The 14,062-nt window shown below is 38.1% G+C and overlaps 1 protein-coding gene across 1 annotated transcript in view; it reads right to left on the bottom strand.

Moving 5' to 3' along the window:
- Positions 1 to 2,648: 2,648 nt before the first annotated feature.
- Positions 2,649 to 14,062, bottom strand: part of LOC126922524 (serine proteinase stubble) — a 17,321-nt gene continuing 5,907 nt past the window's right edge. The window contains exons 3-11 of the mRNA XM_050735166.1: positions 12,293 to 12,612; positions 10,725 to 12,105; positions 8,628 to 8,771; positions 7,856 to 8,002; positions 7,210 to 7,286; positions 6,866 to 6,966; positions 6,409 to 6,680; positions 6,176 to 6,330; positions 2,649 to 5,610 (exon numbers count right to left, since the gene is read on the bottom strand). Coding sequence (XP_050591123.1) covers positions 5,446 to 5,610; positions 6,176 to 6,330; positions 6,409 to 6,680; positions 6,866 to 6,966; positions 7,210 to 7,286; positions 7,856 to 8,002; positions 8,628 to 8,771; positions 10,725 to 12,105; positions 12,293 to 12,612 — 2,762 coding nt within the window. The 3' untranslated portion in view covers positions 2,649 to 5,445. The remainder of the gene's footprint in view (positions 5,611 to 6,175; positions 6,331 to 6,408; positions 6,681 to 6,865; positions 6,967 to 7,209; positions 7,287 to 7,855; positions 8,003 to 8,627; positions 8,772 to 10,724; positions 12,106 to 12,292; positions 12,613 to 14,062) is intronic.

Here is a 14,062-nt window from a genome sequence, read left to right as displayed (position 1 = left end):
TTCGTGGAATCATATTTAACACTTATATGCTTGAAATGATTATTCGTAATGTACGTCTTTTACTAACATTTCTTTCCAATAAATATCTCGTAATTGTAATCTGTATAGATTCTCAGATTTGTTTCAAACTTTGTTTGTATGATCGTAATAATGTCATAACAGCGCTAATGAGGCTTCAAAATATTTCGTATTAAACACGTAATACATTTTCGTATATTGGTAAAAAGTATGTACAAGTGTTCGAAGACTTTCGCGAACTCGTCTCCGCCTTTTCGAGGACAAAAATATTGGCCAGGCAGGAATTTGCATGGTTTGTGTCACGATCGGTGGGTGAAGGCCGTCAATGGCTTCTTCTTGACTGCTACCCGCACGGTTTCGTGACTTCATAAGGAAAAGGCGGAGGTAGCTGGCTTTCTCCAAAGCCACTTAACCCGGTCCAGTAACATCCATCCATGAACCGTCACGTCTGTGACATTTTCGATTGCTTTGTATCAGCCACGATGTAGAAAATCCCTTACGATTACGTTTTCATTGTAGCACCCGCGGTATGCAAGAAGTCGGTGTAAACACGTAATTTTACGATCTTCATGGGGCTTGGCAGGATACATAAACCATGGCGAGAAATTACAAACGATTATTGTTTCTCGAGACACCAGCGGTATTTCATGCGGTTTGTAACAGTTACATTCTTTTGTTACTGTTCCAATTAGAGGTTACACGTTGGAAGGAGAGGCCAGACATTTAAATTACTCACTTTTCCATGAAATTAAAATAAATTACTTAGCACCGAACAACGGTATGCTGTATGTGGATTAACGATAATAGCTTGGCTATTTCGCGACTGAAACTAATAGCATAAAGAAACAATGACACGAGCAAAATTTCATCGAATTTTTGTCGTTCGTCTTTCGAAGCAACGAACCTTCGTCGAAACTGAAATTTCGTCGTACAGCTACGGCGGGATATACATGAAAGGAGCATCTCGCGAAAATAGGTCTCAACAGCTTTTTTTCCCTCCTGCTTTTCAACAAGTGCTTTGAACTGAAGTCACGGATACGATGCAAATATTTGGAGAGCACTTGCTTTCATAGCCTCTTTGAGTCACTTCAAGTGTAATTACCTGCTCAATCGACGATAAAATGCACGGAATGCTGTCGCTTATCGCATATCATAGTGTGGAATTTAAATCAAATATGATAGCAACCCGAAAAAAAGTAACGAGATTCGCAATCTAAAGATAAAAGCTTCTATGTCATAGATCGAATCGCGAAGACGGAATTGACGTACCAATGAAATGGCGTGAAAGGAGAGAGAGTTACATTCCCGGCGACATGCTGGCACAATTGGGCGCGACGATCTGTTTGTCCCATTCGACCAGGTCTAAAAACCGCGATACTTTCTAGGCCAGACCGTCTTTTAGCGAGAAAACGAGCGTAAATAATTTTCTGCCCTTGTCTTTTTTTTTCCCTTTCTTCTCTTTTTGTTATCCGTAAGAATTACATGTAGCTGAACTATCTCGTCGATAATTATAAAAATAGAAGTATCGACCTGATTATAATAGTTGGCAATTGCAGCGGATCACAGTCTTTGGAATCTCTTCAATGATAGATAGTTAAGATTTTCGTTATTTCTAACTATCGTAACAAAGCCGAGGTATTAACGTCATAACGCGTTTCTGTTTCGTTATCATAAACTTTCCAATATAACGTTAGGTCAGTTTCTAAAGTGAAAGGCATAGGAAAATTAATGAAATAATCTACATGGGATCAAGGTGATATCATGGACGATATAGAAAATACGTGTACGGGTAAGCCGCTCGTTAGCAATGCTCATTGATAAGACATCAACTGAAAATACATGTGGCAATAAATATGTTTATAAATTCCATGAATTGGAGGTTTCAACTTGTTCCACGACCACCTGGATCACTTGATTTACGATTGATATCTCGCAATTTCGCTTCAGAAACTAATCAATAAGCGAGCAGCTGACCAAAACAGACGATAATCCTTTAATATGCAGTAATATTTATTTTTACGTTTCGCTAATCAAATCAGCTTCCTACAAATGTGACGCGATGAAAAGGAACGAGCAAGTCGCAAACCGGTTGATATCCTGCAGATAATCGAATAAAGATTAAATCAATCGTTAATTCGGTCACTTTATTGAGTTAACTATAATAACATAATTCGATTCGTTGAACATTTCCTATAGATTTATCCATGGGAAATTCTCCTCCTTCATCCTGTAGCCAAAGTTAAGATTCTATTTGCCTCGAAAATGTCTCACTTCAGATGTCTTTCAGTTAAATAGAAACCACTATTGGAATGCCAATCTCGCATCTGCTTCGATTCCAATCAGAAGTAGATCACGTTCATGTAGTTTTACACTATTGATACGGATGAGTGCGAATTGCATACTTTACGTAAATGCCAACCGATAATGATATAGCATCGGAAGAAGTTTTCAAATTTTATGGGTATTTTTAACGTTCGATATCCACGCGTTGTAGAAAGTTTTAGAAAATCGTTCCGCTTCCACGAACATTTCTATGAAAAAAAAAAAAAAAAAAAAAGAAAATCGGTCCGCCTTAATACCGTAATCAGTGGTTATCGCTAATAAGGAATTGTATTTATTTGACGATGGAATCTCGTACATTTCTTTAATACGGTTCGAAAGAGTACATACATTATGAAGGTTACAAAAATATTTGTAAAAAGTAGGGAGAGAAACAATCAGATAACTCCAGGTAGGAATTTCCGTGTTTTTATGTAGGATTATTTTTAACTGAATACAAATAGCTTCTTTTGGTCGAAAAATATGTTTGATTATGTTGTATCATCAGACACATGCAATATAAACTGCTGTTTACATAACTTTCTTTCGACTCGCGATAAAGAGAGATACAGTGACACACGAAATTATGTAAACACTTGAAGAAACATTTTGTGAATATATTTGTATGTACGTATCGTACAAAATATTTTGAAATTTCATTAGCGCAATAATAAAGGACGACGTCATAATTATATAGATAACGTTTGTTTGATCGTTCTTTAGTGCGATTATTTTTAGCACTAATACTACGGTTGAGTACTATTGTTATTCGTTCTGTACACAATTTTTCATTGAATATATATTTAAAGTAGATATCTTGTAACTTCTATATACATCTTCAGCTTGGTTTTAAATTTCAACGATATAATCATGGCAGTCGTGTCTCATTACCATGTTAATGAAATTAATTAATAATAATGAATTCATAAAAATTTTCTATGGTAAGTGTTCAAATAAGTACTTTCGTGAGCCACTCTAAATAAAGTACTTGTAAGAGGATCGACGATCTCCATCGCGTTTTCTCTTCCCTTAAATGTTTCATGCCACCTGCTTAATAATCGTTTCCTCCTCGCGGCGCTTCGGCAAACAAGCCGTTCCATTATTCTAGAATTTTGCTCTCGCTCTATACAGTCGCAGGCGATGGTGTGGGCGTTGCGTGTAGATGAGATTTGAACTCTCACTTGAGACCGATTCGTAAATATCAACACCCACGTTGATTGGTTGTGAGGACAAACAGAATGGAACGAGGGATTGCACTTGGCAAGCAGGTAATTCACTGAGCCTTTCCTCGATGAAGAACATCGATTTTTTTTTTTTTTTTTTTTGTCCGTTTTAATACTCGATTGGTAAATACAAAGGCACCGAGAGAGAAACGTGATAGTAAAACAGTAGAAAATAACAGATTGTAATAGAATGAAACACGCACCACCAATCGATCAATTATTTACAAGCTCGGGGTTTTGTATATTTTCACAGCCCCAACTACGACATATATTAATAAATTATTTGTTCGCATACACGACTGGCTATACCCGCGTGTGTATCATATCTGTACATACACTCGTACAAATATAAACTTCTGTATAAATTAAATTAAATAATTTCTTCACCTTAGGCAATTTCGATCGCACGACAAACGACGTGTTCAGTTTCTTCTTTCCTCCTTTTGTTATGGAATGCTAATTTAGTTTCTTATAGACGATTTACATCGTTATTTTATTACATACGATGATATTGCGTGTAACGATAATTGGTTGTATTTGACGAAAGGGTAAAGATTGCGAGCGTTATTTTTACTTTCGATTGAATCAACCGATTAAATAACAGATCGATTCGTAAAATTTTCATATTCGTTGATCAGTATTTTGATAAATTACGAAATTTACCGCAAACAGCATCGGGTTCCTCGTTTGATATTAAATAAAACTAAAATCGTGTAATACCATTAACAGTCTCTATATAATTCGATAACATTGCATGCGGTATCTACAGCAATTACGGAATTATATCTCATTGAAGGATTCGTCTTTGCTTCACATTAATATTAATAGAAGAGACGAATCTTTGACGCTCTATATGTTTGTACAGCACATTTATTCTAATTGTTATATGTTATGCACGCGATACTACTTGACAGAATAATATCAGAAGTCACATTGCACACGTTATTCAGGCTCTAACACCTGAGATATTGGAAGTAATTGGAATTATTGGAAGACGTGGAAATAAACCTGGAAAGAGCCTAGAAGTTGTTGAATGTTATGTACTTCCTTCGTCAATTTTCTTCGTAGTTCACATCGTTTTTTTTTTTCATCTTTACGACGTTGGATATTTTACAAGAAGTACAATTCGTCATGGTATCGTGATAGGTATTTAATTGCATCTAATTTTGCAAAACTTCTCAGTCAAACGAGAACGTTGCAAATAGTTATCATCGGTCGGTTCGAACGATTCGCTCAGATAATATTCACTATTAAATGACGTAACGCGAATCGAGTTCATCGAGAAGCGTTGATATCATTGACACGATATAGCTGCTAAATTGATCTTATCATTAACACATATTATTGTCATTAGACATTTGTGAGGGGAAACACCGTTGGCATCGTAGAAAGCTTTTCTGTCGACCGGTGTTCGCTCGCTGAAATTGTGACACGAGCAGAAGGTGGCATTAATTATCTACGGACGATCATGCATAGTTTTACGTATGAAACTATGCAACATATAAGCGTGACATACACCGATCAACCCAAAGTCCTATGCGTCATATAAATACATCACACAGTACAAAACATTAATCTTACTAGATATCGCGTTTGATGACATTTCGTGAGAGTAATTGCACGTATATACGGCGACTCGTATTTTTCCTTTCTTTTCTTAGTATCCGCTACGTGGAAAGTTTTCCGCGAGGAAAACTGTCTTCGCATACGATTTGTATAAAATAATATTATGTACAGCCGCGCGGATTTCACTACATTCAACTTGTACATCTTTCGAAATTAACTTTCGAGCGATTGTCTCTTGTCTCGATGTCCCTTTGTAATGGTTTCCACATGTAACCATTATTTTCAAAAAGATACGTGATCCGCTGCTCGGAACTTCCGTCTAGAATTGAAGAATTTGGTTTATCCATTCACGAAATTCGGAGATTCGAGTGTAAACTCCTGGTTGGTTGGGTACCGCACAACCTATACCCCAACTGATCACCCCAGCAAGTATCCAGCGCTTATCGCGCGCCCTTTGAATCACCATAGGCCCTCCACTGTCACCCTGCAACGATACAAACTCTTGTTTCAGTTCTTGCAAATTTTGTATTCCGTGGATGAATGGAGTTACGTATTTCTCTCTCTCTTCGTTTATAAAAGTACATAAACACTTGTGGAAACTTTTCATGAATACATCGTACGTGCTTTCCGAAATGTTCGAAATTTAATTAGCGTTACGATGAAACACGACTATCACGATTATATCGATTAAATTTGAAACGAATTTGAATATATATGGAAAAGTTACAAAACTGAGCAACCATTTGTTCACAGTATTTCATTGTCACAGTATTAAATTCTTCTATGTTACGTGAAAGTACTACCGAATGACGCGAAATTTCATATAATTGAATTTAATTAATTAGTATGTGCTACAATGGTGTTCAAATACGTATAGCCACTGCATATACATTTTCAGACCGATTAAAAATTTTACCAACATAACGATGGCAGCTGTGCCCCATTATAATGCTAATAAAATTTCGAAATGTTTTTTGCGATAAGTGCTCAATTACTTTCGTGTATCATTATATTCGCGTCTACATATAGAACGAAGAGAATTAGCATACCTCGCAGGAATCGTATTCGCCATTTCGCCATCCAGCGCAAATAAAAATATGTGGAATATGTTCGATGTATCCGGCATTCCTGTACATAACCTCGCACATTGTGTTATTTATAACTGGCACAGCCACTTCTTGAAGAACCGATGGTAATGGGCCCTCTGAGAATGAATTTTTAATCAATATACCTTTTAAATTATGCCATTACCAGAAGACTTATAAAATGAACGTATTGGTACCGTCATAAAGTCGGCCCCAGCCAGTGACATAAGCAGTACGGCCAACGTAACTTTCGTCGTCATCCGGCAAACAAATAGGCAGAACGTTTGGTTGAAACGGTAACAAAGGTTCGTAGAATCTCAACAAAGCAAGATCATATTCGAAGGTTCGAGGATCGAATTGTGGATGACTGGCCACGATTTGAACTCTTCTTTCTTGATAGCCGTAAGGTTCGTCTTCGTTGGCAAGGTCATGTTCGCCGATTCTCAACAATAAATCGCTTGGTGGCACGCTGCAGATAAAAAATCATATTCAAAGAAACGTTCAAACGAACGCTCTTTTTAGATAATGATATATTTTTCATAAAACTGTGGTTCGATAATATGCTCAGTTATATCATTCTCCTTGGAATTGTTTAATCGTAATAACGAAATGATATAGATCGAAGCTAATCGCAATGATAAACACGATACCAACTTTTCGACGCAATGCGCTGCTGTTATTGCCCAATTCTCATTGAGTAAAGCTGCGCCACATTTGTGCAGATACGTCGACGTCCTCCATTGTCGTAACGAGATCTGAAAAGAAAACATCGATCTTATTTAACGATGCTTGGCTGTGCTCGACTTTGTGTATCAATTACATGAACACGCAACACGCGTGGCATGGTCGTTTATACACACATACATCGATGTACAAGTACGTTGTATAACACGTTTCGATATACGCGAAAATAACACAGTGACTGATAAACGATCGCGAGATTTCCGTTTTAATTCTGAATGATTTAAGCTGCGAGAATTTTCTCGAATTGTACTCACCTGCCAAGGCCATTTTCCAAACGAACTACGATTCCCACCGACAATTCGCGACTCTGGGAACAATCTTCTTCCGCACACTGCAAGAACAAGCATCGTCGAATTTAAGCCCTTCAATAAATTCGCGAATCTCAATGACACAGCCATGTTGGAGAACGAGTCTTCTATATTGGTCCAACTGGATGAACCGGTACCATCGCGAGCGCCCCTTCCCAGCATGTTTTTTCTTCCTCACACCTCTAATTATGCGTACGATTCTGCTTCGGGTTTGGCAAGTGAAAAAGATCATCGCGTTTTCTGGCCAGTTATTCACGATGTAGTCATGAATGGAAACGATTCGTCAATGTTACCTCGCGAGCTTAGTTTTACATATGCAAATACGTTTTTTCATTCTTTCCTCTCTTAATCTTTGTTTCTCACGACCACGCGTTATAATCGTATTGTGTAACGTTCAGGTTTCTATATTATCGACTATAGATTCTCATTTCGTAGCAGCATTTGCATAAATAAGATTTAAATAAATGTTCTATCGATTCTGATATGATAGTGACAAGATTAAAGTTATCCAGAAATTACGAAACATTATCGTCATCGATCGAACTACTCTTTATGCGAACGGGGATTAAACGATTGTATAGGATAAGCTCACCTTGCTTGTAATCCGACATGTTGAGCGTTTCCATCGGTACCGGAAGTTCGGTATCTATCGTCACACTGGCGATCGAGGACAGAGTTGTCAAGATAGTGGGTCTTTTCGTTACCTCGTGCTCTGTACCAGTTTCTGTCGTTGGTTTAGCTAAATAATTGTGAATTTTTTTTTATGAAAAACAAGATTTTTAATAAACAGCATTTTTAATAAAATTATTAAAAAATAGCTAAAATATAGAGCAGAGAAATCGAAAGACTCGTAACAAAAGCAACCCTTATCTATATGTTTGCCTCTTTCCAGAAAAGCGAAAAATTACTCTAGCATCTTTAATTTCAGTTCATCGCGTTACAATTCTTTTAAATAAAATATTGACCTTGTTACGTAATTTTTACGAGAGTATCATTCGAATGTCATTACTTTTGGTTCTCGCAAAACCTTTTAATAGTAAAAATCCGGAAGAATACATTGGCAAAAGAAATAATCGATAATTGATAGAATATTTCTAAAAGAAGGCGCCATATAGAATATTCGATAAAATATTAATTCCACGTTCTATGAATTTATTTCACATTTCGCTACAAGCTTTCGGAATAACTCGACGTTTTCCTCGAGTTACTGTGTACCGAGTAGATAGTTGGTTTTGCAACATCGATCGCATATTGTGCGAGTTCTGCTTCTGATTACCAACTAGATCGATTATTATTTGGAAAGTGAACAAATTTGACGGGCATCGTTTTTGTTTCAAGTCCCTCGAATTACTTAATCATCGTACCAGAAGTCGAGAATTGCGATGTAGATTCAGGAACAAGCTTATCAGTCGTATCTTCTACTGTTTGTGGTTTTTTGGTAGTGGGTGACTGAATCATAATCCAGCCATCTGGAGTTGTTATCGGAGTCCACTCGCTTTCGGTTTGATCTACAGGATGATTCAGGATTATTAACGATCGATATCGTACATTCGCGGAATTTTCTTATTCGCGCGTCTAACGAATAAAAGTAATTTGAAGCACTCGAAAAATAGAACGGAGTGCAGTTATCGGAAAATAATTCGACTCGTTTAAATTACAACGGAAGAGAGAGGCGAGAGATGGAATGGGAGATCGTGGATGCTGTTCGCGTGGCATTCGAGAGGAAAGATTACGGTGGACGGTTTAAACCGTTACAACGTTCCGACGCAACAGAATTTCATCTTCTATCGATGCGCGGAGAATATGTACGGCCTTTCCTTCTTTAACAAATTACCCGTTCCTAGACACGACGATTAAGACGTCGTATACGGGAATTTTATTCTACACTTTTGTTTCGCGTACGGTTTGGAATGCAATTACCGACAGCAAAGTGAGACTGATCGCGGTCAATAGATACGGTAAAGTATTGGCGAATTTCTTCAACTATATCGATGCCTTCGCTGTTGTCTATTTACGAGTAATATACAGATTTATTGTGCAATCGAATGCTCTTTCTAGGTATACTATTGTCCAGAAGTACATACGGTGGAATGAAATTTCGCTCACACGATAGCTTTTAAGCGTTAAGCAAAGTGGATATTCCATCCTAACTATGGAATTAATGAATTAATTAAAGAATTAACAGTAGAGAAACGTTCTTCGACAATAGCTTTGAAATTATAACGAAGATATCTACTTAGAGATAGAATTGTATTGCGTAAATATCTATGTACGATAGCGTAAGTTACGTGGTAACGTAACAATGTTTCTTATCGAAACATACGATACATATATAAATATAATACTTGGAAACGAATGATATAAAAGTTCTACTAATTTTGAAATCTAGAAGTTTCTTTAAAAAATATCATTATCTGATAGAATTCATCGAATTTATTAGGAGCACGGATGAGAGAGTAGATAAGAAGATCCTGAGTAATCGATCAAATTCACGAAGCTCCCACGATTTTCTTAATGCTACATAATTAATGCAGGAGGCGTGCAGCTCGACGTGGATTGCCACCGAGATGATTTCCTATGGACGACAAGAACGTCACGTTACACAATGGATATCCGTTTTCTTCGATTTCACCGAGCATCAATTACTGTTTTCGCTCAGCATGCGAATGGAAACTGCAAATGGCCGCGCTCAAACTGATCGCGTATACGCGTTTAATTACCTATTATATAAATTTTACACCGTCCAATTAGATCACGTGTTGTTTAATTGAACTTATTAATTGGATTATACATAGCCCAGTACCGTTGCCGATAAATAATTCAATTTATTTACGCAGTGAAACCTCGATAAGCCGGAACTTTGCAACTCGAAAATCTGTATGCAGTAACTTAATAAAGCACCGATAAGACAAAATCTTCATAACTTGAAGATTTTAATTTTAAAACTTTAAGATATAACTATATTTAAATAGATGGTACATTAAGATTTAGTTTGAAGAACTAAATTAAGAAACTAAATGTATCAAACGTGCACATACTCAAAAAAGATGGTAATAAGTATAAGCCTCGGTGTAACAAGAAAAAATACAATACAATACGGTGATTTGAAGACTTTGAGGTTCCAGTTACTAAGTTTCAAATTCCGTTTTATAACATTGTAGCTATGAAAAAGCATTCCAAGGATTTGCATCCTTATTAGACTGCGGATTTTTATGCAAATTCATACTTTTATAAACGTAACTAAAGAAATACAGCCCGAGCAAAGATTTGTCCTATTAAATATCACGTGTACTATACTTCAAATATTTTATACGTATTTTCGTATATCACATGCATTCTCTGTATTTTCGCATATTTTCATATCTCTCATAAATCCATAAATATCGCTAATCTAATCATGAGAAACTATGGAAGAAATTATAGAAAACTTTGCCCTCAATGAGTTAACTGTTCCTACTCACCCAGTTGCGTAGTTGTCGTCGAAAACGTCTCGGGATTCTTCGTGGTCGTATCGTCAGAACTCGACGTCCATGTAACGAGTCCAGGTGTATAAGTTGTATGAGAAGTTTCTTCAAAGGTTTGATTAACAACCGACACCTTTGTCGAAGTAACGTACGCTGGCGTGGTGGTAGTCGTATTGATGGAAGGCGACGACGCGAAACTGACATTCGTTGCGGTGGAACTAAGCAAAGTTGTGGGTGTCGTCGAAGAAGGCTTGCTGATAGGTTTAATGGTAGGCTTAACGGTAGGCTTGCTGATAGGTTTGCTGGTAGGCTTACTCGATGGTTTCGTAGGCTTCGTTGATTCTACCGTTGGCTTAGGTTTCGTAATAGCAACGGTAGTAACATTAATCGACGACAAAGATCCCGTTTTTTCGGTGGTCGTTGCGTAGTCGGGCTTGGATATCAGGCTCGGAGTCGTCGTGCTGATCTTCGTTGGTTTTGGCCTCGGAACAGTTGTTAATGGCTTTGGAGTAGTTGTTAATGGCTTTGGAGTAGTCGTTAACGGCTTCGGTGTCGTTGTTCTAACCGTCGTAGGTTTCACTTTTTGGGTAGGCCTCGTTGTGGCGATGGTTGTGAATTTTTGAGCAATCACGGTTTCCGTGGTTGAGCTTACCGGTTTTGTCACCGTGGAGAAAGCAACGTTCTCGGTAGTCGTCGCGATGGTTGGTCGTTTGATGGATGTCAATAGAGGTTTCGTGGTGGTCGTTGACGATAAAGTACTTAAAGTGGTATTTACGGATGGTCTTATTGTGGTAGAAGGAGGAGGCCTCTTCGAGGGTATAATGGGCTTCTTCGTGGTAGCTGTTGGTCTCCTTGTGCTGCTACTGGTTACCGGTTTTTTAGTACTGGTAGTAGGTTTCCTGGTGGTAGCATGAGTCAATGGTCTCGCGGTTGTTGCATTTCTGGGTGGGAACCTTGTAATTGGACTGATCCTTTGAGTAGTCGTGATTATAGTTTTCGACGTTGTTGATTCGGTTGTTCGATCGACGGTCGATTGAAGAGGTTTGGGTGTGGTTGCATTGGTAGGCCTATGAACAGTCGAGTGGACTGGTTTATACGACGATGAGTGAGTTGGTTTATACGACGACGAGTGTGTTGGTTTATACGACGACGAGAACGTAGGTTTATGCGTCGTGGTCGAATGAATCGGCTTCTTGGTAACGAATTTAGTCGTTTCGGCAAAGGTTTGCGCGGTGGATAGCGGCCTTGTCGAGATTTCTAATGTCGTTGGCCTTTGAGTGGTCATCGCCACTGGCTTTTTAGTTGCCACTTTTGTTGTTTCTTTTACGGTGGTTGGTTGCGTGCGGATACTCTGCGTAGTGTACATGCTGGTCGTCTCCTAAGTATTCGTAAGGAAGAAGAACTGGATTATTTCACCGAATGACTATTGGCTACAGCTTATATAAAAAGATGGAGAAAAAAGATTCGTTCTTAGGGAAACTTCGATATGATTGAATTCAACGTTGTTGAGGCGATCGTGAAAACGAAGCTAAATCTTGGTAAGTGTATTCGAAGCCATAACTTACCTCGGTGGAGTACGTCCCAGTTGGTTTCTTTTCGTTGATCGGCTTCGGCCTTGAGAAATACTCAGGTATATCGTTGCTCTCAATTGGCCCATGAGTGGTAACGAACGGCCTTGCAGGAGAACCATCGTCGATACTGTTGTCTTGAGGAAAAATGTCAGGTTCTTCGTCTATCTTACAACAGCTACCGAAATAGAAACGGTCGATGCAAGTGCCAAGATGCGTGCCATTCGCTTTTGCACACGTAAACGCGAACATGCAAACACCAGTTTCGCCAGTTCTTCGAGACACACATGGCAAGTGCCTGATATTCCTTCCCGTACCTGCGGACATTTTCAGTAGAAATCTTCAAATAAAGTCAAGAATGATGTAGCCAAATTTCATCTTTAAAGATTAAGTACTGCACCGGCAATGTACGTTAAACAACTTTAAATGGAACATTGTAATTGAATTTTGAGATCAGAAGATCATTTCTTTTCCTTTCTCTCTTCTATAAGGAAAAAAGAACTGAAAGTTGAAATGGAGAGAGGGAGAGAGAGAGAGAGAGAGAGACGGAGATCAACATCCGTATTCTGTGATCTCTAATCGAATGAACGTTAACCTTTGCTCGATACCAATAGCTGTGTATTCGCTGTACGCGTTTTACATTCAGTGTGTAATGCTTGAAAATAGATATCGCCATCGTTTATAATGGCCCTTAATCGTCGTACTGTGCAGCCACGATCCTGTCATAGATAATGAACGATAGCAGGTAGTATAATCAATTAATAATCGCGTCGAAAGAAGCTGTAAATCTCTCGACGGAAGCGGGTGTACTGTTCCTGGTCTTTAATTGCATCCGTTATAGAACGATTATTACGGAACGGTGGGCGTAATTGCTTTAATGGGCTCCAAATATGTACTTATTAAGAGGGTAGATCGTGAACAGTGCAGAAAAATTCCAAGATATCGCAGATAGATGCATAACTGATGTATGGTTGAACATGAAGATGTATAGTTTATGATTTATAATATCGCAAAGTGTTTTAGTTTCATTAAATTCGAACATGTGGATGGGTGAGAATCACAATGACGCGAGTCAGTTCGTTGCTTATTTTATAAAACGATGTTATGCGTTTATTATCACGATAAAATTATTCTATATTTTCAAATTAGAGTTGATATACTAAATAAAAATTTTCAAAATTTTTGAAACGTGTAAATCATGCGTATCGATCGAACCGACAACTGTTTAGTAATTTTCAATCGTTTATGGAACGTAGCCGATACGTAATGTAGTATAGCGGGCGTTATCGAAGAACGAATTGATGTCAGGCAAAGCAAAGCATCTTGGTACCGTTACGTTTCGATGTATGAGCTAGATGCCCGACCCAAAAGTCGGTCACAGTCATAGCCTAATGTAACAGCCCGTTTTCTTCCAAGACACCTTACAATCTTGGCTTCTCCTTCTCGTCCTATTACGTGTTGGCTACCTAACGAATCCCTCTCGCACATTCCAAGGTTCTTTGACTCAACGTGATTAAATCGGCATACCTGACCCGACCCATCTCGCCGGAACAGACACACCTATATGATGAAGGTCTGTGGCAGACTCGTTAATAATATATCCCTCTTACGGAAAAACTAGAACGAAATGGCGAATATATATATATCTACTTTTTATTTGTATTACAACTTGGAAAGAACGATACGAAGTAACAATTAATTAATAGAAAATAACACGGAGAATTTATCGAGTTTCTTCGAAAGAAATTCTTTCGTAATTTCTCTTCT

The sequence above is a fragment of the Bombus affinis genome, chromosome 12, assembly GCF_024516045.1.
Source record: "Bombus affinis isolate iyBomAffi1 chromosome 12, iyBomAffi1.2, whole genome shotgun sequence".
Classification (NCBI taxonomy): Eukaryota; Metazoa; Arthropoda; class Insecta; order Hymenoptera; family Apidae; genus Bombus; species Bombus affinis.
The sequence above is the reverse complement of the archived record's forward strand: the minus strand, read 5'-3'. Positions and strand labels throughout refer to the sequence as shown.